General features: G+C 40.2%; 2 protein-coding genes across 4 annotated transcripts in view; one reads left to right on the forward strand and one right to left on the reverse strand.

The window, feature by feature from the left end:
• The window catches only part of mtrr (5-methyltetrahydrofolate-homocysteine methyltransferase reductase), a 47479-nt gene extending 37161 nt beyond the window's left edge, over nt 1-10318 (reverse strand). Inside the window, exons 1-9 of one of the 3 annotated variants that reach the window (XM_084048372.1) lie at nt 10272-10318; nt 8328-8472; nt 7842-7995; nt 6645-6762; nt 5961-6441; nt 5218-5331; nt 4805-4961; nt 2788-2876; nt 1070-1250 (exon numbers count right to left, since the gene is read on the reverse strand). In XM_084048372.1, coding sequence (XP_083904498.1) covers nt 1070-1250; nt 2788-2876; nt 4805-4961; nt 5218-5331; nt 5961-6441; nt 6645-6762; nt 7842-7995; nt 8328-8471 — 1438 coding nt within the window. In that variant the 5' untranslated portion in view covers nt 8472; nt 10272-10318. Of the gene's footprint in view, nt 1-1069; nt 1251-2787; nt 2877-4804; nt 4962-5217; nt 5332-5960; nt 6442-6644; nt 6763-7841; nt 7996-8327; nt 8473-9285; nt 9403-9662; nt 9791-10271 lie in introns of those variants that run through there. The other 2 variants (XM_084048373.1, XM_084048371.1) reach the window with 2 other exon arrangements.
• Nucleotides 10319-11422: 1104 nt separating this feature from the next.
• On the forward strand, nt 11423-24402 carry cct5 (chaperonin containing TCP1, subunit 5 (epsilon)). The gene is made up of 11 exons (XM_084047992.1): nt 11423-11656; nt 13436-13496; nt 13678-13842; nt 17175-17373; nt 17909-18101; nt 18321-18470; nt 19459-19578; nt 21460-21645; nt 22423-22560; nt 22880-23060; nt 24125-24402. Exons 1-11 carry the CDS (start codon nt 11552-11554, stop codon nt 24250-24252), a joined length of 1626 nt encoding a protein of 541 aa, XP_083904118.1. The 5' UTR covers nt 11423-11551; the 3' UTR covers nt 24253-24402.
• Nucleotides 24403-24541: the final 139 nt, after the last annotated feature.

Genomic DNA, 24541 nt, shown 5'->3' on the forward strand with positions numbered 1-24541 from the left:
ATTTCACTGTCTGGTAGTTTTCAGTCAACGCATATTAGGATGTATATTGAATGACCAGCCAACTCTCTAATGAACTCATTGAAAACATTGTTTCACTAAGCGTTAGTTTAAAGGATCAAAGGCGATAGTGGGAACTGCAGAGGGAAATGCAGAGAAACAACTGATCAATGTCATTAGCAGGGAATGAGGGGGGAAAAACTGTTATCTTTTGACATGGTCAGGTCATTATTTTCTCAAAATGTCATATTTGTGTCTAATGGGGTTAATAATTACACCAGTGAATCAATGTTTATCATTTTGAGAAGCTCTGGAATCTCTAGCTGGCCATTTAATGTAAATATGGGTAATGACTAGTGCTGACAACAAACAAGAACCATACTTTCCTGGGGTTATACTGACCCCTAGTGAATGCAAATATACTAGACTGACAGACCTCTCTTGACTACATTTGTTATTGGTTAAGGACATTTGGTGTAACTTGACATAATGTTGGATCCTTTCAAAAGTAAAGAATGGAGTTTATTATTCCACTGATAGTTTTTCCCAGGTGTGGTTTACAGTCAAAAGCCATCTCAGTCTCCATCCCAGCACAATATCTTCAATGAATCACATCTGATTCAAAACGCTCTAAAGGCTGCATCTGCAATAAAGGCATTGTATTGTAACTCACTTAATAAATGTCTACAGAAAGTCCAGAAAATAAATGTGAAAATGCTTTGGTGGTACCATTTCTTTCCATCATCAAAACTCTGAAAATGCCAGGGTGTTATATTGTTTTTCCCATATAAAAAGATGAAGGAGACAGAGCAGAGCAGACCTTTGAAATAAAGTCTTGGCATAAATGCCAAGCAAAAGTTACAAAATGAAAAGCTATCCCAATGTGAAATAAGACATCTACAAAAATAAAACGGAATGAAATGCGACACCCGTCATACGTCAATGGGCTCGAATTCTCCCGTGGGCATATTGGCATTTAAGTATGAAGGCCCATACTTTAAGGAACATGCAGGGTTCTCCCACCCACCAAAAGACTGCTGAAAGACAACATATAAATGTTTGTCATTCTGACCTATGAGGAGGCTGAGAGGAGGCGAGATGGAGGGGAAAGCAGTGAGCAGGTCCAACACACTGAGGCTTGGGTCTCTCACAAACAGGTTGTAGTCGGCAGAGCCTTGTTTACTGCATAACTCCTGCAGTCTTCTCTTCTGCACGCTGTCCCCTGTATATTCCACCAAAGCTCTGACAAACCCCTGAAGGGACAGAAAGAAAAGTAGTGTGGTGGTTTGCATCTCATTTAGTCAGTGGTGTCAGTATTTTATTTTCCCCCAGAGGCACACATCCACTTCTGTTCTCATTTAGGAGCACAATCTACCAGTTTGTATATGCTGGGCTCCTGTCTGATCACGTCTTCGCAAATAAAAACCTGTGATAACACGTAATTTCCACACGTTATGGTAATACGAACTTCAATGTCTTGTGGCATGCCGACGCCACACTTGCAAATGAGACTGCCAGAAAAGCCATCGGCAGTCATCGCATTTACAGCATGTTCAACAACGTTGTGATGTTGTCAATCCAAAGAACGCAATTAATTTTAATGGACACCAACAGCACTTTAGAATCCCTTCAGCTAAATTTCCTCATGGTCCTCTTTTATAGACACGGCTCCAGAATACAACCATTTATGACCTCCGCACACCTGATGTAGAATTTAATCTCCATTACCATAGCCGAATATGAAGCTTAAATTTTGTCACTTTCTGGGAGCCAAACTTAGAAAATCCAGTCTCACCTGAGCTCATTAAAATGTACTGGAGCTTTTGTAAAATGGGGACCCAACAGAAACAGGCCAGTGGCCCAGTATTTTAGAAGTGATGCCATAGATATGGTGCAGACTAAATTACTTGTAATCCCAAGATGAGAAAATTGTAAATATCTAACTAATTTGCAATTCATTTAAAGGAATTTGCATTCTTTATTCTGTTAAGTCCCAAATGCATACTGATCAGTTGAGATAATAATATATTCTGAGTGTGTATGGCTGTGGTGAATGGGATGTTCTGGGTCATTAATTTAGGCTGTAGTGAAGCATTAATTTGACGATATAATGAATTGTGTTAAGTGTATATCCTGCATAGGGAGGGGACAGGATTCCTCTATGGTTCTTTGGACTGAGGAAGGGAAGTCAGGGAGATGTCTCTGTGTGAAAGCCTCTCCATAGTTGGCTGCTTGTTGAGCCAGAAAGCAATGCTAAACTGTGAGTGGGTGGCGCAGTGGTAAAGTGCCGGCCAGGTTGGGGGTTTGAATCCACCGCGGTGCATCCGGCTTTGTCGAGGGTCTATACAAACACAATTGGCCTGTGTTCGGGGGAGGGAAGCCCGGCGGAGAGGGCGTTATTTGTCACTCCACGTAATCCTGTCAGCAGGTAGTGTTGGGCAGGAGGAGTAGGGTGGAGGCTCTACTACGTCCTCCCGGTGGGGGCTCCTTACTGGCAGGTTAGTCAGTAGGACACAACAGCAGTGACAACAATTACAGCAGTGACTATTACTGTGCTCAGCAGTAAGAATAGTGTTGCCAATTAAACTAGTACATGAAATGCAACAGTTTCCGGTTAATTACAACTTGAAATAATAACATGTGTTGATATTCAAAAACTTCCCCTCCCCTAATTATTACAACTACAAATAATTGCCGTGAATAGGGGCTTACAAGAAGTATACCTAGTGCTTTTACAGACAGTATTGCAGGCGGCTTAAACTTTTACCATAGAGTTTAAGAATAGCACACCTTCTTAGGCACACTCCTTATCTCCAGACACCATGTGAGCAGGTGTTGCAGAGTGCTGTTTTCAGGGATATGGGAGGGCACCTGGGCACCTACACGCAGGGAGACAAAAACACAGACAAAATCATCATCGCATGTTCATGACACCGTCGCAAACATGAATGCCATAAAGCTAAAGCTACTGGTTTTATAATTGACTGTGGAGCCAGGCTTCACAGTCAATTATAAAACCAGTTGCATCACTGTATAAACAAGCACTGAAAATAATGGATAAAAAACGAATGAAATGGCACCATTGCATAATCCTTAAAAAATACAACATGCTTAGTTTTGACAGTTTTATTAAATTCTCCTTCATCAAATTGATTTTTAAATGTGTTAATGATCTTGCCCCAGCTGTACTCTGTCCTCAGGTGAAAGGGACAGGTACTAATAGAATCACCAGGGGATCAGCGAATGGAGACCACAAGGTAGCAATGCGCAGCACCACTTTTGGTCAGTCATCTTATTCAGTGAAAGGGATACACTTGTGGAATGCCCTTCCAACTGAAATAAAAAAACTAACTGATCTCAAAATATTTAATGAAAAGGTTAAATACTGGCTGAAATCAAACCAAAGCTGTGAACACTAATGTTAGGCACGTTTTTAAACGTAAATGTCACTGCTTTCATGAATGTAATTTGGGAATGTTATTGTTTGATTGATTGATGTACTTTATTTAGTAAGACATGAGAACAGTACATGACAGTACATAACAGTACATGGAAGTACAAATTCACAATACAAGGTCTACTAAACTGGATAGCTCAGTTAAGCACGTAGCTTGTTTAAGATGAGATCCCCACGCACACAAATCATGATGACATATAAGAGACAGACAGATATACACACTACTATACAGAATGTCATACAATCAGTTTACAGGTTACTGGTATGAAGGGTGAAAAATATGTACAAAAAAAGAAAGAGAGGGGGGGGGGGGGGGTAGGTTAGGTTAGGACATGGGGTAGGTTAGGACTTGGACAGGGGCCATTTTTGAATTGCAGCCTCCTGAAGGTGTATCTTTAGGGCATTTTTGAAAGTGAGTAGGGTTTTACACTCCTTTACTCCTTTTGGTAGGGCATTCCACATTTTAGATGAATAGCATGAGAAAGAGTTCATTCCCTTTGTTGTGCCAAATCTGGGTTGAACATGGTTTGAGGAGCTGCCTCTGGTGTTATGATCATGGACTTGATTAACATTTTGGAAGTATTTTGACAAATACAGGGGGATCCCAATGTTGTGGTGTATCTTGAAGACCAGGCCCATAGCAAGTTGCTGTACTCTGTCCTCAACCCTAAGCCATCCAATCCTAGCAAAATGGTCATGGGTTAGATGGGTTTTGTAATTGAGGCCAAGACGTAGCCTTACAAGTTTGTTTTGGGATGTTTGGAGCCTTGTTTTTAGGGCCTTGGAGGTGTTGTGATACCATGAAGTGCATGCATAATCATAATGACCTTGTATGAGGGCCCCTACAAGAATCTTCAGAGTGTTCTTACTGACTTTACGAACAAGCCTCCACATCCTCCGTGTTATTTTGTGGACCTTTTTGATCGTCTTTTCAGCGTTTTATTGTACTTGTTTAGATTAGAGCTTCATGCATGTCCTTTTTGTAACAGATTTTTTTAGGTAGATATTTATATTTGTATAGAAAGGTCTAACCAGGGACTGGGGTCGCAAATTAGCCTTGGCTATAAACCCCTTGTACAATTGCAACGGTTTCATGTTTTTATAACTGATTCATTGTTTTTTGTATTGTCCCTGTCAAATAAACATATAAATAAATAAATTAAAAAAAATAACAATCCAAAACTCAGAAGATGAAAAGTGGGTAAATTATTGACCATTGTCAACAAAAGCTGAGTGATAGAACATAATGACTCATGAATGTCCAATCCAATGTCCTAATGTTCCTTTAGAGCAAATATCAGGTCTTTTGGTCGCATGTGGAAACGATTTAATACCCATCCTGCACATTACCTTTCTTCTTGGTGTCTTTGCGCAGGGAGAGCTGGACGAGGTGGTTCATCTGCTCCTGCAGGCCCAGTCTGCAGAGAAGCTGTTGTACCTCAGACGTTCTGTTGGGGCATAGCACCTCAAACGAATCCCCCGGCTGGTAGGTCATTGTGGGATTGGCCTCGAATACAGAAAAAAGGGAACATGGTAAACAAAACATTTCAAGTTGGTGTTATACTTTGTCTTTGTTTACAGGCTGCAATCGGTTTTGCAGCAGAGGAGCAAGAGGCGTGAAGACATAACTCATACTGCTTACTACAATGCACACTGCAGCCTTTCTGCAATATCATGCTGGCTGTAGCCCTTCATCATTTAGAACAAAAGAAAAGACAAACATAGTAATACAATGTTGGTGTACACTATGCTGTGGCGCTTACAGATATGTCCAGCTCTAACAGAAGGGCTGTCTTGACTGAATCCCCTCTGGTCAGCTGTACAGCCCTGGATATGGGCACCTCCTGAAGCATTTCTGTATTCAGTGGAGTAGAGCTCTGAGGAAATACAATATTTATTTGAAATAAACAAAGCCAAAAGAGGTACTGCAGTATCATGAGGGAATAGCCCAGAGCTCTCTCAGCCAATTATTAAAGGCCAAATGAGACACGCAAATAGAACAAATGGGTACACCAAAAATAAAATGTAATAAAATAGTGGATACATGTTTTTATTGTATCGAGGTGACTGACTCAGCTCTTGAAGGACTAACGTTAACACTAGAAAACAAATCAAAACCCTGAGGAAGACTGTATTTGTCGAAACGTTGGTTTCATTTCATTAAACTTTCTGCATCGTGGCTAAGAGCTGTGCGGCCTCATCCTTATCAACAACACTAGAAAACAAGACATTATTTTAAACAGTATTTGCTACATTTTGTGCATATAATAGCTTTGTTTAAGTTGGTAATGTTTGTAATTAAAACAGACCTATATTTTTATTTATGACAGGGTAAGAAAGTTTCAAATGGCACATTTTCCATCTACAAATCAAATTCTTTCAGAATGCATGTGAATATAACTCTCCTTAATACTGGGTATGTTCAAAACAAACACTGATTTTGGGCTTTAAAGTAAGACATAGAGAGAGATCTATTGCCTGTATTGTGTGCAGCAGCAAACCTCACCTCCTCTACTTTGTCTTGCTGAAGTGAGACATCCAGGAAGGTAGGGGGCAGCGCAGGAACATTCAGAGCGGACTGTGACAAAGGTGGGAGGGAGCGTGTCAGTGAAGCCTCCAACCCAGTATCGGGGACTCCAGAATCCCCAGTCTGTGTCTCTGGTGCCGATTTAGAAACATCAGCAACGCCATCTGACCCGGACGATACCCCAGGGCTATCCGACGAAGATGCTTGTCTGGGGTCGGAAACAGTCGTTTGTGCTGAAGCCAAAAATACTGATTTGGAGTCGCTTGTTAAAGGCTCTCTGGCTGGGTCAGAGTTCTGACTGTCAGTGTCGGTGAGACTTAGCAGGCTTAGTTTGACATCCGGAAGACATAGACTGGGAGTTTCCTTTATATGCGTGTCCTTCTCAGTGGCCATGATTGATAAGGCACCTCTGATTGCTTCCCACAGTCCTTCAATCCAGGGGTCCACAACCAGCTCCAGCCTGGAGCAAAGACAAACAGCAAAGTCCACAAGGTGACAAGGAGACAGAGCCTGATAATGTCAGTTGTACCAGAGCATTGTAAGTAGGCTACCGGGTCAACTTGGGAAAGTACCTGGCTACAGTTGTGAAATGCAGTCCATGAAATCCTGGAGCATGTTGAAATAGCAGCACACACATACACACACACACACACACAGACTTACCCTACACCATCGTCTGCATGTCCTGTCGCATAGAAATGTTTGGCTCCAAGTTCCTGTAGACGGCTGTCAATTGTCTTCCCACAGTTGCAGAAATTTGCATAATTTGTGTCTCCCAAGGCTGGAGCGTACACAACAAAGCCTGTGTTAGGGATTATTTAAACTTCTTAGCTCAAGGCCCAAAAGAGAAATTAATTAGACGTTTGCCCAAGACCCAAACTAGTGAAAATAGCAGATCTACAACCTCACAACGCGTCTTATAACATTATTTTTCTCTAGTAAATACCAATCCATATCTATCCATCAGGATATGAATTAATACATCAATAAACAGGAAGGAAACCACTTATTAAAATGAATATTTGGGTTTATGCCAGAGAAGAGATCTTACGAGCGTTGGAAATGCTCAGAGCGAGGTTCCAGATATATTTTTCTGAAGTTTAAACAGCGATACAAAGTCTTATTTACATAGGGTGGGTTAACGGCTTCCGTCATCACGTCAGCGTCAGCTGTGGCCATCTTGCTTCGTTTCCCTGTCAAGTTAACCCAAGTTCATCGTGACATCAAAACTGTAAACGATTTGAGATTAACTTACTATCTAATATTGTTGACATAATAGGAGCAAGTTGCAGGCACTGCCTGAAGGACCCAGGAAGTTAGTTCAGCGTCACTTCGCGCCACGTTTTGAGCTTGTAGAGCAGCTATTTTAAGTACTTCTTAAAAAAAAGATATATTTATCTATTGAAATCATTCGATTTTTTATTTTTATTTATGAAATACTTCTTGGAATTGTTTTAAATTGATGAAAAATTGTGATTTATTTTTGTTTAAACCTTTTTTTTTATCTTTTGCAAAGAAGATCTGGTATTTTCAGTGCACGACACCCGCCCGCAACTAAATGTATCACTCAGGTTTATGCAATCCGTTTATAAATAACTAGAAAGAATGCGGCACAAATTCAGTATGTTCATCGAATGACAACGTGAGTGCTTGCATAATTTTCCTTTTATAGTTTATAAATGACACCTAGACCGGTTACCCTTTGAGAACATTATTCACAGTTCACAGCACTCAAAAAATAAAATGTTTTGTGAAAACAACTGTTTTCATAGAATGACAGTCTGACTATGTGTTCAATGTGTACATTCATTAATTGATTTATAGATAGACCTCACAGCCCCCAATGCAGAAGTAGCTTACCTAAAAGAGCATAGCAAAGGTTTTTTAAATGGTCTGATGCAAGCGTCTTCTTCTTGATTCCCCTCACAAATTTGAGTGAGTTGTCTGGTGGCTCCCCGTCTCCAGTAGTAGACACAACAAATACCACTGGAGCTTTCTCCCTCTCCAAGTCATACTGGAAACAGTCAAAGAATTATCAGCAAGTGGTGTTGTTAACATTAATGTTAGGTTACTCACTAGCAGTGCATATATATATATATATATATATATATATATATATATATATGGCGTAAATGTATTTTCCTGGTTTTAAAGGCTATATTAAAGCAAAGTGATGACATTTTCTGAACTTACTGGACTGTTCTAGTGGTTCTATTATTTGCCTTTACATAATTTAGGCATTAATCGTGATTATTTATCAAAAATGTCATTGTGTAAATACTTTGTGAAAACACCAATTATCATCATAATGCGAATTTAACACATACTAGTTATTCCGTGAACTACCTTTTTGTTCTGGTCCAAGCAGCTAATGTCAGCGACCAGTCCGTGTTCCCCTGCCTCTTCAGCTATCCCCTCTGCAATGGACTGGGCCTGTCCCTTTTGAGAACCATACAAAATCAAGAACCGGCGGTTCACTTCACAGGGCATTCTGCAATAGAAAGAAACACAACCAAATTATTTCACAAATTTGCAAGGAATCCCATCATCGGATCACTGCTGGTCACAGAAGTTCACGTAACTAAAAAATGATTTTAGCAGCAACAGAGTCAAGTTGGATCATTGCTGGTCAACACAGAAGTTCACCTATTAAACTAAAAAATGATTTTAGCAGCCACAGAGTAAAGTTGGATCATTGCTGGTCAACACAGAAGTTCACCCAACTACAAAATGATTTTAGCTGCCACCAGTAGTGGAAAGTAACTAAGTACTCAAGTACTGTAATTATGTACAATTCTGAGGTTTGTTTTTTACTTTCTTCAGTATTTACAATTTGTAATACTTTTACTTCTACCCCACTACATCTCAGAGGAAAATATTGTACTTTTACTCCTCTACATTTATGTGAAAACTTTAGTTAGTTACTTTGTAGATTTTGATTATTATTACAAAACATACAGTAACCACTTCAGCCATATATATTTTGACCATTTGAAAATAGCATATCTACAAGCTCACAATGCAACCCATTGTGAGCTTGTAGATCTGCTATTTTCTAAATATTTGTTTATACATTTTGAACTTGTGAAATTGAACATTCAGCACAATGAGTACTTTCAGCTTTTGGTATTTTAAGTACATTTTCATACCTATACTTTTACTCAAGTAAATATTGTATTCGGGACACATACTTGTAACAGTCTACATGGCAGTATTGATACTTTTACTTAAGTAAAACATGCGAGTACTTCTTCCATCACTGGCTGCCACAGAGTAAACGTATTAAGCGTCATGATACTCTTACCTAGTAGCTGAGAGTGTGGACAATAAACAGAGCCGCTGCCACAGAATATTCTCTGCCACATTGTGGAGATCTTTCAAAAGCACCCTCAAGAAGACCACCATAGTACCACCCCCGGGACATAACGTCACATTTGACGTCCAGACACAGGACTGTGTTGTATAAGATGAGCACGTGGACTGGAGATCTTTATTTTGACAAGTAATTTCTGTCACTATGTGTATGCGCTACTTGTCTTCTCTGCAGATAGACAGTAGTACTGCTTTAGTTGCACTGTAAATTAATGGTATTGTTGTAAATGGCAAACTAGCTCTGGTATGTTATATGTTATGGACCATAGCGTTAGAAGGAGTTCTCCTTAATACACTTTCGCTACTCACCAAAACAAAGACGGTTTTATGTTGAAAGCCTATTTTCGTTAGTGGGAACATTCGGAGCCCCCCACCTCACGTCTAAAATACACTTTTTTTTTGACCAGAAAAGAAAATATTTCACCGGAAGGAAAAAATGTTGTGGATAGAAAAAAATCCTTTTGGCAAATCTGTAGAGGGCGCAGTGGAGTAACTAAAACATGTTGTCCTTCCGGTGAAATGTTTTCTTTTCTGACCAAAAAAAAGTGTATTTTAGACGTGAGGTGGGGGCTCCGCGTGTTCCCACTAAGGAAAGTAGTCTTTCAAAATCTTATAGCCGTATTTGTTTTGGTGAGTAGCGAAGGTGTATTTTTTATTTTTACTGCAGACGAGAGGCTGCGCGGCCTGCGATACCGCGGGTCTGCGGGCAACGGCTACAAGGTAACATAGCGTTAAGGAGAACTCATTCTAACGCTATGGACCAGAGCCAATAGTAAACAACTGATGATGATCAATGATCATCACTTAGACGGTATCAGCCCTGGTGGTCAGCTCAGCTGTCCGTCAAAATAACTTTTCCAACCAATAATTCAGTGACATTTACAACTAACTCGGAATGTGTAAAAGTTTGTTTTGTACCTCCAAAAAATTGCTTCTCCTACTGTCTGTCCATGTGTGGACTGGACTCTTCTCCATTGATTCATTCACGCGAGATACAATTGTGCATCCCGTGATCTCACGAGATTGGACGGAACCATGTTAGAAAAAGGTGTCAAAGAGAAATACATAAAGATTTACACTTACGGATGTGAATTAAAAAAACGACTTTGAACGTTTGAACGTATTTTCAGACCCATGGTTTCTATCATACATTATTTATTTGTATCTATTTATTCAGTAATCTGCATTACTTTTAACCTCGAGTATGTGGGGAATAATACCTGGTTTATATTCCTAATGAACCAGTGTAATCCGGTCTAAAGCCCGCCTACTGTATCCGGTAATTTGAAACAAATACATTATGCATGTACCATTTCCGTATCCGCTTTACACCCAGACCGGATCAGTGACGTGTAAAGCTGCCGATCCAGCGTGCAACTCATCGCTTTTGGTCTAGTCTCAATCCGTTGTTGCCATGTCTGCTTATTATAAGCGACATTGGGCTTGTTTTTCTGTAAAGTTGATTGTACATAATTATTAGTAGTTGTTTTGGGCATTATACTATGGTCGTCGTGGGCTGCGGTTTTTTGGGGTCTTGCTTCCAAATGTTGTTTAAACCTGTGCCTGTGGCTCTCACACATGTCCATGTCAAGGAAGGACCCCCCGATTAATATGTATTTGTCCGCAGACCGCAGACCCCATCTGAAAATATTTCGTGCCAGGAACCCCCCATACAAGATTTGTGTTGTTAGTTGTTACAATGTTTAAGAAAAGATTCAATTTTTTTATTTTGAAAATAGCAGATTTACAAGTTCACAACGAGCGTCACGCTTGTAGATCGGCTATTTTCAAATAGATGAGTGTTCATTCGATGCTCATTCGATGCACTCACTTATTCGATTAATTGAATACACAGGACCCCAATGTAAACAAGCCAGTTCTTTCTTGGGTTTAATCCTTTTAGCATCCTTTTGTAATGAAGTGTAATGTGTGTGCTTTTTTTGCAAACTGCTAATAAAGTATTCAATCAAATCAATCACTCATGTGGCCTCTTTTGGGATTGTTTTCATGGACCTGGCTGCTTATTTCTCTCTTTCTTCTCTATTTATGTGGCAACACTGTCCCCGCCCCAAGATCCTTCCAGAAGTCGCCGGCAACCCGTGCGGCTTGCATCTCAACACACTCCGACTTCATATCTCTTAAAAGGCCACTGGTTTTGACCCGTAAGACGCTTTAAGCGTCCCAATCCTCCACACAACATGTCCAGCATGGGGCACCTCGCGTTCGATGAGTATGGAAGGCCGTTTATCATCATCAAAGACCAGGATAAGAAGACACGGCTGACGGGCCTGGACGCACTGAAGGTACAATGGGCTAACAGTTAGTGACGCATGCTGCTAGCTTAATTGACTGGATGCATGGTCATCATGGTTCAAACAACTAACATAACTGTTGAATTATAGTTTCTTTACCCTGGTTTGTCCCATCGGTACCCCTTTTATTTGGTGAAATTGCTATCTGGTCATGTTTTTGCATTCTGATGGATGAGATTAGTCAGAGGATTAGCCTCCCTGGTCCTGCATGCTAGCGTGACAAGCCCATGTGCTCCGGTGTCTCTCAGCGGTTGAGAATGATGCTGCATGTTTTTTTTGTTTTGCTTTTTAAACTATTTGTTTTTGAATTTCAAAATTCATACAGTTTTGCAATGACAGAAACGCATGTTTACAGGATTTGAGGTACAATACAAAGGATGCAACCCAACATTCACAAGAGATCTAGCCCGTTATCTAAATAGTCTAACCATTTCCCCCATCTTTTTTTTCGCCCAACTCTTTATGGAGCCTTAAAGAATAGGTCATTAGAATGATGCTGCACGTTGAAAAAGGTGTGGACATCATAAATAATGAGTGGAAGTGTGGTCATTATAGCTAATAAGTCAAAGAATTAAGTATGGACATTATAAACTCACTCAGGACCCTCTCAGGGGCCCTGATTCAGCCCCTTTTTGACTATGCTAGCTCCTCTTGGTACTCCAACACCTCAGTGTCACTGAAGACTAAGCTTCAAACCTCCCAAAACAAACTGATTCGACTACTTCTCGGACTGGGGCCCATGACCCACCTCTCTCCCACTCACTTTGCCAGCCTAGGCTGGCTCAGGGTGGAAGACAGGGTTATACAATTAAAAATGGGACTGGTCTTCAAAATTGTAAATGCAGATTTGCCCGAAATGCCCCCTATACCTGCATATCTGTATAAGTACCTCGAAAAAGTTAGTGACACCCACAGTCACAAAACTAGAGGGAGCGTAAACAACAATCTGGTAACACCCACCCATAAAACAAACATGGGCAAATTCTCCTTCTATAGCACTGCCACCAAGGAATGGAATAGTCTAACCCCATCCCTCAAAAAATGCAGTTCGCTGGGCTCATTCAAAACAGCCCTAAAAACTCATCTTTCTGGAGGCCTAAAGAGGAGCTAGTACCAGTTTCCCTGTAGACAGACGACCCCCCCCCCTCCCCCTTTTTTGTACACATTTTTTTTTTTTTTTTTTTTTTTTTACTTTGATCATGTTTTGTTTTGTATATATTTCTTTATTTTCCCATGACCTTTTTTGTACATAATGGTATATATTTTTTTTCCCCTCTGTATTCTTATGTTGTTTTTTGAACTGTTTGGTTGCTACTATATATGTCTATGAAATTAATTCAAGGACCCCAATGGAAACAAGCCCGCAAGGACTTTTTTGGCCGGACCTTTTAGACAAAAGCATTATAAATGTAACTGTGTTGTTTTACATTCTTTTTGCCTAATAAAAATTTCAATCAATCAATCAATCGAGTGAATAAAATGTGCATATTATAACTATTAAATCAAAGAGTGAAGCATGGACATCATGACTTATTCAAGTGGGGACATTATTGTAGCGATTGAAATGACTGTCGACATTATAATTGTAGTGATTAAAGTAATGAAGCGTGGGCATTGTTTCAAGTGACTAAGTGACGCATCCCCATTTTCATGATGTGTCAAGTCATTCCGCGGCTGAATTCTGCTGTTTCAACTATTGCTATGTAAAACAAGAAACTGATGGGGTTCTTTTTATTATGTTAGTTGACACTGTGTGTTTGTGGTTTGCAGTCTCACATCATGGCAGCCAAAGCAGTTGCTTCAACGCTCAAAACATCCCTGGGACCAAACGGTGAGTACAAAAGACTTCTTATCCTCCTGACACCTGATTTGTGAGTTGAGATGGACTAATTTATTAAGCTTCAGTACTGAAATTCAATGACTTGGACTATCTACAATAAAACAAACATTTGTTGTCCTTGACTATATTATTGCATGTATTTTAACAGTTTTCTCCCGTTTTCTCTGACCAGGCCTTGACAAGATGATGGTTGACAGGGACGGAGAAGTGACTGTCACAAATGATGGAGCCACTATTCTCAGCATGATGGATGTGGACCACCAGATTGCCAAGCTCATGGTGGAGCTTTCCAAGTCCCAGGATGATGAAATTGGTGATGGAACCACTGGGGTAGTTGGTAAGGAGGAAGACGATATCTGGGCAGTTTTCCATTAACCCGTTAAGACCGGGAAAGCATCTGTGTCATTTTAGATGTTGCTATGTATATAGCAACATGAATTGTGTTACATTTTTGGAATAAGTAATTGAAGATTTTCTGAAAATGTAGGTTAGGATTTAGAAGGCGTTTTTAAAATCGGCAGTTAGCAGGGGCTCTTTACATTTTAATACAGTTGGCCATTAATTATTTCCTTGAAACTGTACAAACTTTTTCTGAATCAATTGAGGGTGATCCATTCTTAAAGCTCCCTGTGGGGCTGTGACGTCACGTCTTGCCCAATTATGGAGGGTCGGTGGATCTGATTTAATGAATAAAAACCAATAAGCCAATCATTTGATGACTGGCGGAAATATACTAATGTCTCCGGTAGGAGACTCAAAGTTGACACTTTAATGCCAAAGTCACACCAGTACTAATAAATGCATGTGTACGAAGCATCTGAAACACCTTGACGTGTACTTTTGTGGGTATGCCTATTTCAGACCAGCACAGTGTGTTTCTGGCTGGTTTCTTCACTATGCAGCGACAACATTTACACTTCTCGCCTCTTTTTAAGGCCTAACAAAAAATATGTTGGTTTCCGGTTGGCGACCGACCCTATTAAATACGTGCGACCCAGATGATTTTATTGGCATTTGGAGTGAAAATAAAAAAAGAAATAAAATTAAGTCAAAATCCGACCGAGTCGATCAAAAACGTCTTACAAAAAAATATATTTGGTGCGACCACATTCGCGAAGTTTAATCAAAGTTTTCTTTCGTCTAAAATATCATGTGCGCAAATGTTTTGTTTTACTATTCATGCGTCATTGCGTCATCGCGAGGAGACGGCGGCACGTGCACGTCCTCCTCCAGCCATGGACCTGTCTACAATGTCTGTCGTCTGACCGTGCAAACCACCTCCTAAAATAATTCGATTGACTACTAAAACGTTTGCAGACATAATTAAGGAGGTGAAACAGTGCCGATGTCAGTTTTCATCTGCAGCAGGGAGACATGACCGAGCTGATACATGGACCCATATCTCAGTTAAAAATCACCCCCTGACTGTCGTTGCATATGCTGTTGAAAAAACAACTTTGGCATGGACGGGTGGTGAGAGAGAGAGTGTGTGTGTGTGTGTGTGTGTGTGTGTGTGCGCGCGCGATGCGATACGTGTGCGCGCACTTCTCACACAGACAGTAGCTGCTCATTCCGGGTTATTGGGCTCAGGGTTGCCTCTTATTCCAAATAAATTACTAGGCGCCATCTGAAAAGTCCTTAATGCTGTACACAGCTTCCGACAACAACTCTAAAAGACGTTGTGATCCGCTGGTCCACTGGTTTAATTCATGTGCCGATACAGACGTCTTCCGTCTTCGCATCTATCCAGCTGTAGCCTATTAAAGCTCGTTAAGACTCGTCCGAAAGTTTAACAAAGAGTAGTTTAACATTTTTAGTCAGAGGTTAAAACAAGCCAAAACAGTGACATAAGGTGAGCTGAGAGATGAAACAGGGACCCCCTTCTATATTGTATGACATTTTTACTTGGTCTGCTCTTTTTTCCCCTCTACACCTATATACCTCTTTGCCAAAAATAGCAGATCTACAAGCTTGTGAGCTTGTAGATCTGCTATTTTTGGCTTTAGTCCACCTCAGAAGTGGGATGCTAGTGGTTAATGTAAAAAATATATCACACAAAGATTAGGTGGCCCCCCCTGTAGTAACTCTGAGGACCCCCTAGGGGTCCCGGACCCCCTGTTGAAGACCCCTGGACTAAAGTGACATAAGGTAAATTTCTCACCTTGAAAACAATTAAATGCATGTGTCTGAATGCGAAAACCTTATTTATTTGTTTTTGATTTTAGTTCAAATAAGAAAATCATTTTGCATTAAGATAAGATTTTGTTAGTTAAAAAAGATTACCATTTTTAATAAATAATAATTTCAATAACTGATCTCAATATGGACCCATAATAAGTTTTGCCAAAATCATGCAGCTCTAACGGCTAACAGCAACAGCCATAACAGCAATGGTATTATGGTACAAATAAATAAATATAAATATAAATAAATGATATAGGCTACAGTAGTAGTATTCTTTTTAAAATTCTTCTTGTTTTTGTAATGACTTTAGGCCTTTCGTTGCATAGTTAGGGCATCAATATTATAGCCATATCATGATATTAGACTGGATATCGTCGTGATTGTGATTTTGGATATTGTACTATTATGATATGGCATAAGTGCTCTTTTCCTGGTTTAATCGTATTGGTACTCTATATTGGCAAATACACAAAATTAAGTACTTGTACTTAGCCTGAAAAAAATCTAGTTAGAAAATAGAAAATCGGTATCGGTAAAACCGGTATCGGCAGGTCAGACTTTTAAAAAAACGGAAATCGGTATCGCCAAGGATTTTCCAATCGGTGCATCTCTAACTCTACCTCTAAATGTGATATATGGCACTTTATTTTGTATCTTTTACTCAGCTGTTTGTTTCAGTTGTCTGAGTCAGAATGCAGGGATGCTTTGGCAGTGTTTCTGGCTAGATGGTTTTGAACCTCCCTGAAGCCGAATATACTGCATGCATAAATGCAACGGATGTGCAATGATAGCGTTTTAAGCAGTAAAGATGTATACTGTATATCAGTAATAGAATGGGCTTCAATGTTAAAGCTCTTAGTTCTGAATTGAGCTCATCTCATACCCTGGGGTAAAATGTTTTGTTTCCTGGTTTAATTCATTCACCAGTCAGTATTCTTGGTTTTCCAGCTCCTCAGGCCATTGGTTAGCCAGTTTGATCCAGGGATAGCCAGTAGCTAAAATATCTGCTTCAAAACACTATTACTTGAAGATGTTTGTTTTGTATTAATATTGTTGGTATGTGAGTGATACAGCACTTTACTTTGGTACTTTACTTAGAGTTGAATTAAAACTCAAAAGTATTCAACCAGTGTGTGGACATTCTATTCAAAGTTTTCAGTTGTTTATTGTTTGTTGTTTTCAGACACTATTTTGTAAGTGCAGTGTACATGAACCATTTAATGATTTAGAAATTGGTAACTCAGGAAAACATAGAATATATTAAAAAAGAAGCATTATCGATCATTGCCATAGGGAAAAAAAAAAAAAAAAAACTACCTACCCATCCTTCCCACGAGGAAATAAAATAAAATTCCTTGCTACCCATCATTCCCACAGAAAAAAATAAAAAAAAATCCCTACCTACTCAGCCCTAAAATGACAGCCAACCGGAAACCAAAGTTGTTGTTTTTTAGGCCTAACTCCCTCCTCTTCTTCCTCCATCAGTTTTGGCTGGAGCTCTTCTGGAGGAGGCGGAACAGTTGCTGGACCGTGGCATCCACCCCATTCGTATCTCTGACGGCTTCGACCAGGCTGCACGTGTTGCGATCGCGGAGCTGGACAGGATTGGCGAGACCTTCCCCTTTGACCCCAACAACATAGAGCCTCTCATCCAGACGGCCATGACAACTCTGGGATCCAAAGTGTGAGTATCCTGACAGTACGTCTGTTTTCAGTGATTTGATATAAAAGTGAACAGGATCGATTGTTTGACCCCTGGTCGTTGCTTCACTTTGTTTGCCTGCATTTTCACTTGTTTTCTGCTAGCCAGGCAGGCCAGTTTGACTGAATTGCCCCCCTACCTGTGCAAATTGTTAACAGGGAGGTTTATATTACTAACTTGGCTTGGTCGGCTACTTCTAATGGTCAAATCGAGAACCTTGAGATTTGTTTTCAATAGTATTGCATTCATTTAGGGACTGATTTGAGATTTGTTTTCAATAGTATTGCATTAATTTAGGGACTGATTGTCAAAAAAATAATTGTCAGAAAATATGTCAAAGTTATTTTATTATGCTGTCATAAATCTGCGACGTGGCTGCTCTCTTGGGTAGTTGGTTGCCCCAAAGACTCAACTTATGTATACAGCCAGAGATGGCTGTCTTGCTCCTCACTCCAGCCATTTTGCCGCCTAGACTATTGGAGATGTCTTATCGAAATATCAACTTTTTGCCTTTCAGTATCAACCGCTGCCACAGACAAATGGCTGAGATTGCAGTGAATGCCATCCTCACTGTGGCTGACATGTCAAGGAAGGATGTGGACTTTGAGCTGATCAAGATGGAGGGCAAGGTGGGAGGAAAGCTGGAGGACACGCAGCTCATCAAGGGAGTCATTGTGGACAAAGAATTCAGCCACCCACAGATGCCCAAGGTACGCACACAAGCAATGAGCAAGTTTATTCTTTGTAGTCTCAAGACAATTAAACAGCTGACAATACGTAAAGGGAAATTTATCTGACTGACTTCTACCTAAGAAAACTGAAGGAAAAGGCAATAATGGAAATGTTTCAAAAGACTTAAAGACCTTTTTAAGTCACTGCATTTTCTTTTTACTGCTGCCAGTAAAAGCAATGTCTTTGTTCGTGGACAGGTTTTGAGAGACACAAAGATTGCGATCCTTACCTGCCCGTTTGAGCCCCCTAAGCCCAAGACCAAGCACAAGTTGGATGTGACCTCTGTGGAGGAGTACAAAGCCCTGCAGAAGTATGAGAAGGACAAGTTCCTGGAGATGATCAATCAGGTTAGTGTGTCAGCATCCATCAGCAATTAGACAGGTCTCCAGTAGAGTAATGGTAATGATGCCATATTATATCCAAACATGTACTGTTAAATTCATATTCCAGAAACCGAAAATACTACACAGTAAAATCCACAAGTTTTAATTTAACTCAGAGTAACTGAGTGATGTATGCTTAGGATCCAGACCTTAACATTTACTGTGTATAGGGATGGGTATCGTTAGGATTTTTACGAGTCCGGTTCCGGTTTTGCTTATCGGATCCGGTTCCTATCGGTTCCATATTTCGGTTCCAAAATGATAAAAATAATAAGAGGTCAAATGTTTATTTAATAGAGATGCACCGAATGGAAAATTCTTGGCCGAAACCAAATACCGAATACAGGAAACACTTGGCCGAAAACCGAATAGCCGGAAATTATTAAATAAAAAAAAATATATATACATTTTTATTTTTTTGGTACCATTTATGTCATGGCTGTGCCTCTGTTGTAGAGCTACATGATTATGGCAAAAATTATCATAACTATAATGGTTCCATATTGAGATCAGTTATTTAACACAAACATATTTATTTATTGTGTAGAAATAAAATATATGCCTCAAAACATTACCCTGCCATATTCAAGAAATTAAAACAAATATTGAATAGCCTATCAAAAGTTATTATAATGTCTGCAGTTGCATTATTGCACACAGCCAAAATGCATTAATAATATTTGGTCTGCCATTCTTTCCTTTTGAAGAAGTCACTTTCAGTTTCATTTTTACAAGACGCACACGCACGCACACACACACACACACACACACACAAACAGAAGCGCGAGCTCTTAACTAGCGCTGGTTTGGCAAATAATGTTACACCCTCTGACAAGTGGATTCTAGTTTCTTCTTTTCATCTATTCTACAAATGTTGAATGAGTGCTTCCTGTATTTGTTTTACTGTTAATCATGATGTACCACAAAACGATGTGTATATTTCTTAATGCAGGTGAAAGACGCTGGAGCCAACCTGGCCATATGTCAGTGGGGCTTTGATGATGAGGCCAACCACCTTCTTCTTCAGAGTGAGCTGCCTGCCATTCGCTGGGTCGGCGGGCCTGAGATCGAGGTGAGGCAGAAAAAGGCTACAATCATCGCTTTGTATACATAAACTAATGTACCCAGGAACACATTTAAGCCTATTTGAGTTTAGCGTACCAATCCAATTCTGCACAATACAAGACTTGATTTAAATTGGCTACGTGTCCCAAATATACCCAGATTATCACTTGAGTTGGGTCCTTTGCAGGTATTGGGATTGCAAGCAATCATTTGATGCTTGACTTAACATAAAAGTCTTGAAAAATAGGAGAGCCTTATTTAGCAGTAAATTCTTCAATAGAGCACTGAAGTCCTGACCAGTAGAGGTAGAGTAGATCCTCATTGGGGAATCTTAGATTGCTTCATATAAGAACTGTGTTCCAAAAATAAACACGCCACCCTGGCAATTTTACTCATATGGATATAAAGCACCGACTGAAGGTGTAAATGTACACATTTACCCAAAGAGTAACACAATATAAACACTAGAAACGAGTCAAACAACCCAAAGACTACATTTCCCATGAATGCGGCTGCTGTATGGACAGTGATATCAGACCCGGAAGTAGTAGTTCTTAAGACTTTTAAGGCAGAATTCATTCCATTTTCGCCAGAAACGGGCTGTATCAAATATGAATGAATATCATAAACGGTGCAGAGCCACCCCCCTGACAAAAACGCTGGGGTGGTGTGTTTATGTTTGGAACACAGTTCTTATATGACGTGATCTAAGATTCCCAAATGTGGATTTCAACACAAAAAATAAAGCCATGAACCCGTGAAACGGCGCCCTCTAGTGGCAGTGTATAATCAAAAAGTTAAATGAACACTTGCTGTGTCACTGAATTTGGCTTCAAGTCTGTATAGATTGAATTATTTCATTGTAACGGCTGAACAAATACAACTTATTCATTGTCATAGAGAACTGGCTATTTTCCCAGTATGATTCAACATTTGACAATCTTCTCTGAATTATTGGTTTTTAGCTTTTATTTTTCTGTATTGAGTGGTCTTAACGCTGCCAATGGCCTTGATAATCCTGGAGGCTTTGCAGCAACTTGCCTACTTGATGCAGGGTCCCCATGGTCATGAAATTCCTGGAAATATTTTGAAATAAAAAAAATAATAATCCAGTACTGGAAAAGGTTTGGAATTGATCAAAGGTCCTGGAATTTATCAAGGGTCCTGGAAAAATATTTGGCTATGCATTGTTTTTGGCTATTTTTTTTAATACAAAACATTTTCATAAACATGTATAACATTACACGAAATATGTAACATAAGTAGTTTTTCGCCGAACGGGCTGTGTTCCCATCCGCACTGCCAGCGATGCGACGTGACGTGACGCGAAGCGAGCGGGCGATGAAATCTCATTAAAATACATGTTTTTGAATGAGACCGTCCTGACCTACCGCGAGCGACAACGAACCGTGCAACGACGTCGTCCACCCCTCCTATTTTCGCTCGCAGGGTCACTATGCCCTAATTTTGCACAAAATGTTGAATGAAATTGTACTATTTTATATTCTATGCTTTATTTTTGCTACACTGCCTATCTTTGGGCATTGTACATAGGAGTAAGAAACACATTATTGCGCTGAATGATTGTTTTATAGGCCTGGAAATTGGGCTAAATATTCTGGAAAAGTTTTGGAAAAGTTTTGGAAATTCATTGCTAAAAATGTGTGGGGACCCTGTTGATGTTTCCCCAATGCGTAAAAAAGGTATCTATAAAATTCAAAAAATCTTGCAAGCAGGGAGGCATTAGGTCCCAGTCTTTGGTATGACCAGGGGATCGAACCCCGACCTCCCAATCTCAGGGTGGACACTAACCACAAGGCCACTGAGCTGTCAATGTCCAAATATATAAAAATGTCATACGCGTTTGAAATATGCGTTTCCTCCACAGTTGATCGCCATTGCTACTGGTGGCCGCATTGTGCCACGGTTCTCCGAGCTGACCCCTGAAAAGCTCGGCTCAGCCGGTTTAGTGAAGGAGATCTGCTTCGGCACCACCAAGGATCGCATGCTGATCATCGAGGAATGCAAAAACTCAAGAGCTGTGACCATCTTTATCCGCGGAGGCAACAAGATGGTGAGTGCAAAATGAAAAGTGAAATTCCAGATTTCCATCTGGAAAACAAGCTTCTCCACTGTGTGTGTGTGTGTTGTAAGGGATTTCGGACCCCAGGAAGACTAGCTGGTGCCATTGGCACCAGTATAGAAACAAAAAAGTAAACCGAACCACAAAAGGAAAGGTGAATTCATTCATACCATGATGAATTGCACTTCTGACTATTAGGCCGCTGCCTCATTCGCTTGTTGTTGTCTCCTTTGTAGTTCCTTGTCGCTGTACTCTGGCTCAAATAAATATCCTTCTTTCCACTTTGCAAAACCTGAACGTAGTTCTAGTAAATTCTACAGCGGCCATTCTGTCCTGTTCCAACAGAAGCTTTAATGATACTGGGAGAGGCCTGTTAATGTAATTTTCACTGGGGATCAAATTACTTTTCCATCAGCAAACTGCCACATCCCTGTCAATGTTATTACCGTCCAGTAGGCAGTAATTGGAATCCCGACAATTTATCGCTTATAAAAAACAAGTGAAATGGCCTTCAGTAACTTGGAGTTGTGATTATAGGTTTATCCTGTGTTGATCATGCACATAATTCATACAAAATGATGGCTTCCGCTAGCCAACTCCTTTCGTCATTTTACACATTTTACCAGTGATTCTGAATATTTAAAATGTCCAGAATTGGTGATCCGCAGAAACCATTTACAAGCTCTTTAGACTGTTGCAGATGTTGGTTAGGTAATTTAGATGACGATTGATTGACAATGATTTATTTTGTGTTTTCTTTACTGCTAGATCATTGAAGAGGCCAAACGTGCCCTCCATGATGCTCTGTGTGTGATTCGCAACCTGGTCAGAGACAACCGCGTTGTCTACGGTGGAGGAGCCTCTGAGATTGCATGTGCCCTGGCTGTCAACAAGGCAGCTGATAAAGTAAGCAAATCAGGATAAGAAACATTGTAGTTGTTATGACTGATACATTGGCAATGTCATGTTTTTTATAGCATCTGAAATAGTGGTGTTCAGTCATTTACAGCAGGAATACAATTGTATTCAGACTTTCATTTCCTGCTAGTACTATAATAGGTGATTTCTCTAATGGCACAGGAAAAGTAATTGGAAGTAATGAATGAGTGAATGAAATCACCAGTGTTAAAGATGCTTGATTTAATTTGTAGATTTTAATCAGTAGATGATGCACTGCATACATATTATGCCCATGGATACCTGACTCTAGTGCATCCTCTTCTAGTGCCCGTCATTGGAGCAATATGCCATGAGGGCGTTTGCAGATGCCTTGGAGGTAATCCCAATGGCACTGGCTGAGAACAGTGGGCTGAACCCCATCAAGACCATGACAGAGGTCAGAGCCAAACAAGTGACAGAGAACAACGCCTTCCTGGGCATTGACTGCCTCCACCTTAACACCAATGGTAAGTAACCAGCTTCATGTGGCAGGACACAAGTGCAATTGACAATTCAGGCATTTAGCAGAGAAAGGAGTGATGTCTGTATTTGTTGACGTCTGGGGGATCCAGGGTTGGTTTCTTGAGGAGTGGAATAACTGTGGCTGACTTGAAGGAAGATGGGACGCAGCCTGAGTGAGGTTAAGGATGTATTGATGGTGGGAATGAATGGGAAAAGGTTAGGGGCAATTTAATGAGGGAGGAGAAGGTGGAAAAGAGCTTCATTGGGTTAGAGGCAGAAGATTGAATCTTGTTGGTGTCATATTGATTGACAGACATCTTTACTGAAGAACACTCGTAGTAGTAGTAAGAGGACATGGCAGTGGATAGTGAGAGGGACAAGGCAGAGAGGAGTGAGTGAAAGCCCCATCTCGTGCCTCTTCCTTTCAGCTGCTCTGAGATGTGTTCACTCAGCTCTGACGGTTTCAGATAACCAAGGAGCTGGTGGACACAGGTGGGCTGGCCCCTGTTATCTGTCTGTTACCAAGAGAATGCATTCTTTGCACTTTAAAAATGGACGTGTAGGATAAATCATTTTATTAAAGGATAGGGCCAGCTTGACATGAATAGGCCAAGACAAGCATTTATCCTGCTTAACAAGTATGGGTGCTTTTGCCAAATCAAATCTAGCTCATATTCCAACATCAAACAACTATTGTCACAGAGCCATAATGTTGCTTTGCTCAACGTAATTCATCATTGCGATGAACACTGGGCATTGTACATTTTCCAGGAATAACTTTACAGTTAGTAAAGTCATGACTATAGCTTTCAGGATGTAAGTATGGCAATGTGCATGCTAATGTCCATGTTCATCACAATGATTAATTATGCTGACCAAAGCAACAGCACACCTCTGGGACTTGTTTAAACATATTTGTTACATGCAGAGATTTTTAACTATGACTGAAGGTGGTTCTCATGTCCTTGGTGTAGCATGAGCTGTGTAGGTCTACTTTTGAAGGGACATACTTAAGTGTCTTGACATTGGGTCAATGAACCAATATCTTTGTGTTTTTACTCCACTACAGACATGAAGCAGCAACATGTAATTGAGACTCTGATTGGCAAGAAGCAGCAGATCTCATTGGCCACTCAGGTGGTGAAGATGATCTTAAAAATAGATGACATCAGAAGCCCCGGAGAGTCTGAGGACTAAGCCCAGCGGAGTGTGCACATGTGAAGGCTCGGCCCTGTCTAACACCGAGCATTGTCCAAAATGTTCTACATACTGTTATTTATCCTTTGATACAAAATCCCTCCCTTTCAACGTGTTATAGCACTGAAGTCATTAAAATGTTCTGTTCAAGTTGTTTTTTTTGGTCATTTATTGGTATATATGACATGATGAGCCATATATCACAGGTATTACAGAACTTTGATAATGAACAAAGAAAGTGTGATAAACATGCACATGTTTATACATTTGAATGTAGTGGGTGTCCTGC

The sequence above is a fragment of the Gymnoscopelus microlampas genome (assembly GCF_963454915.1).
Source record: "Gymnoscopelus microlampas genome assembly, chromosome: 22".
In the NCBI taxonomy this organism is placed as follows: Eukaryota; Metazoa; Chordata; class Actinopteri; order Myctophiformes; family Myctophidae; genus Gymnoscopelus; species Gymnoscopelus microlampas.

Bases quoted from the DNA above. Each gene is read 5' to 3' on its own strand.
- cct5 (XM_084047992.1), top strand. From the start codon at position 11,552: ATGTCCAGCATGGGGCACCTCGCGTTCGATGAGTATGGAAGGCCGTTT. The intron at 18,471-19,458 runs GTTAGTGTGTCA...TTCTTAATGCAG, and splicing joins TCCTGGAGATGATCAATCAG to GTGAAAGACGCTGGAGCCAA. The intron at 21,646-22,422 runs GTGAGTGCAAAA...CTTTACTGCTAG, and splicing joins TCCGCGGAGGCAACAAGATG to ATCATTGAAGAGGCCAAACG.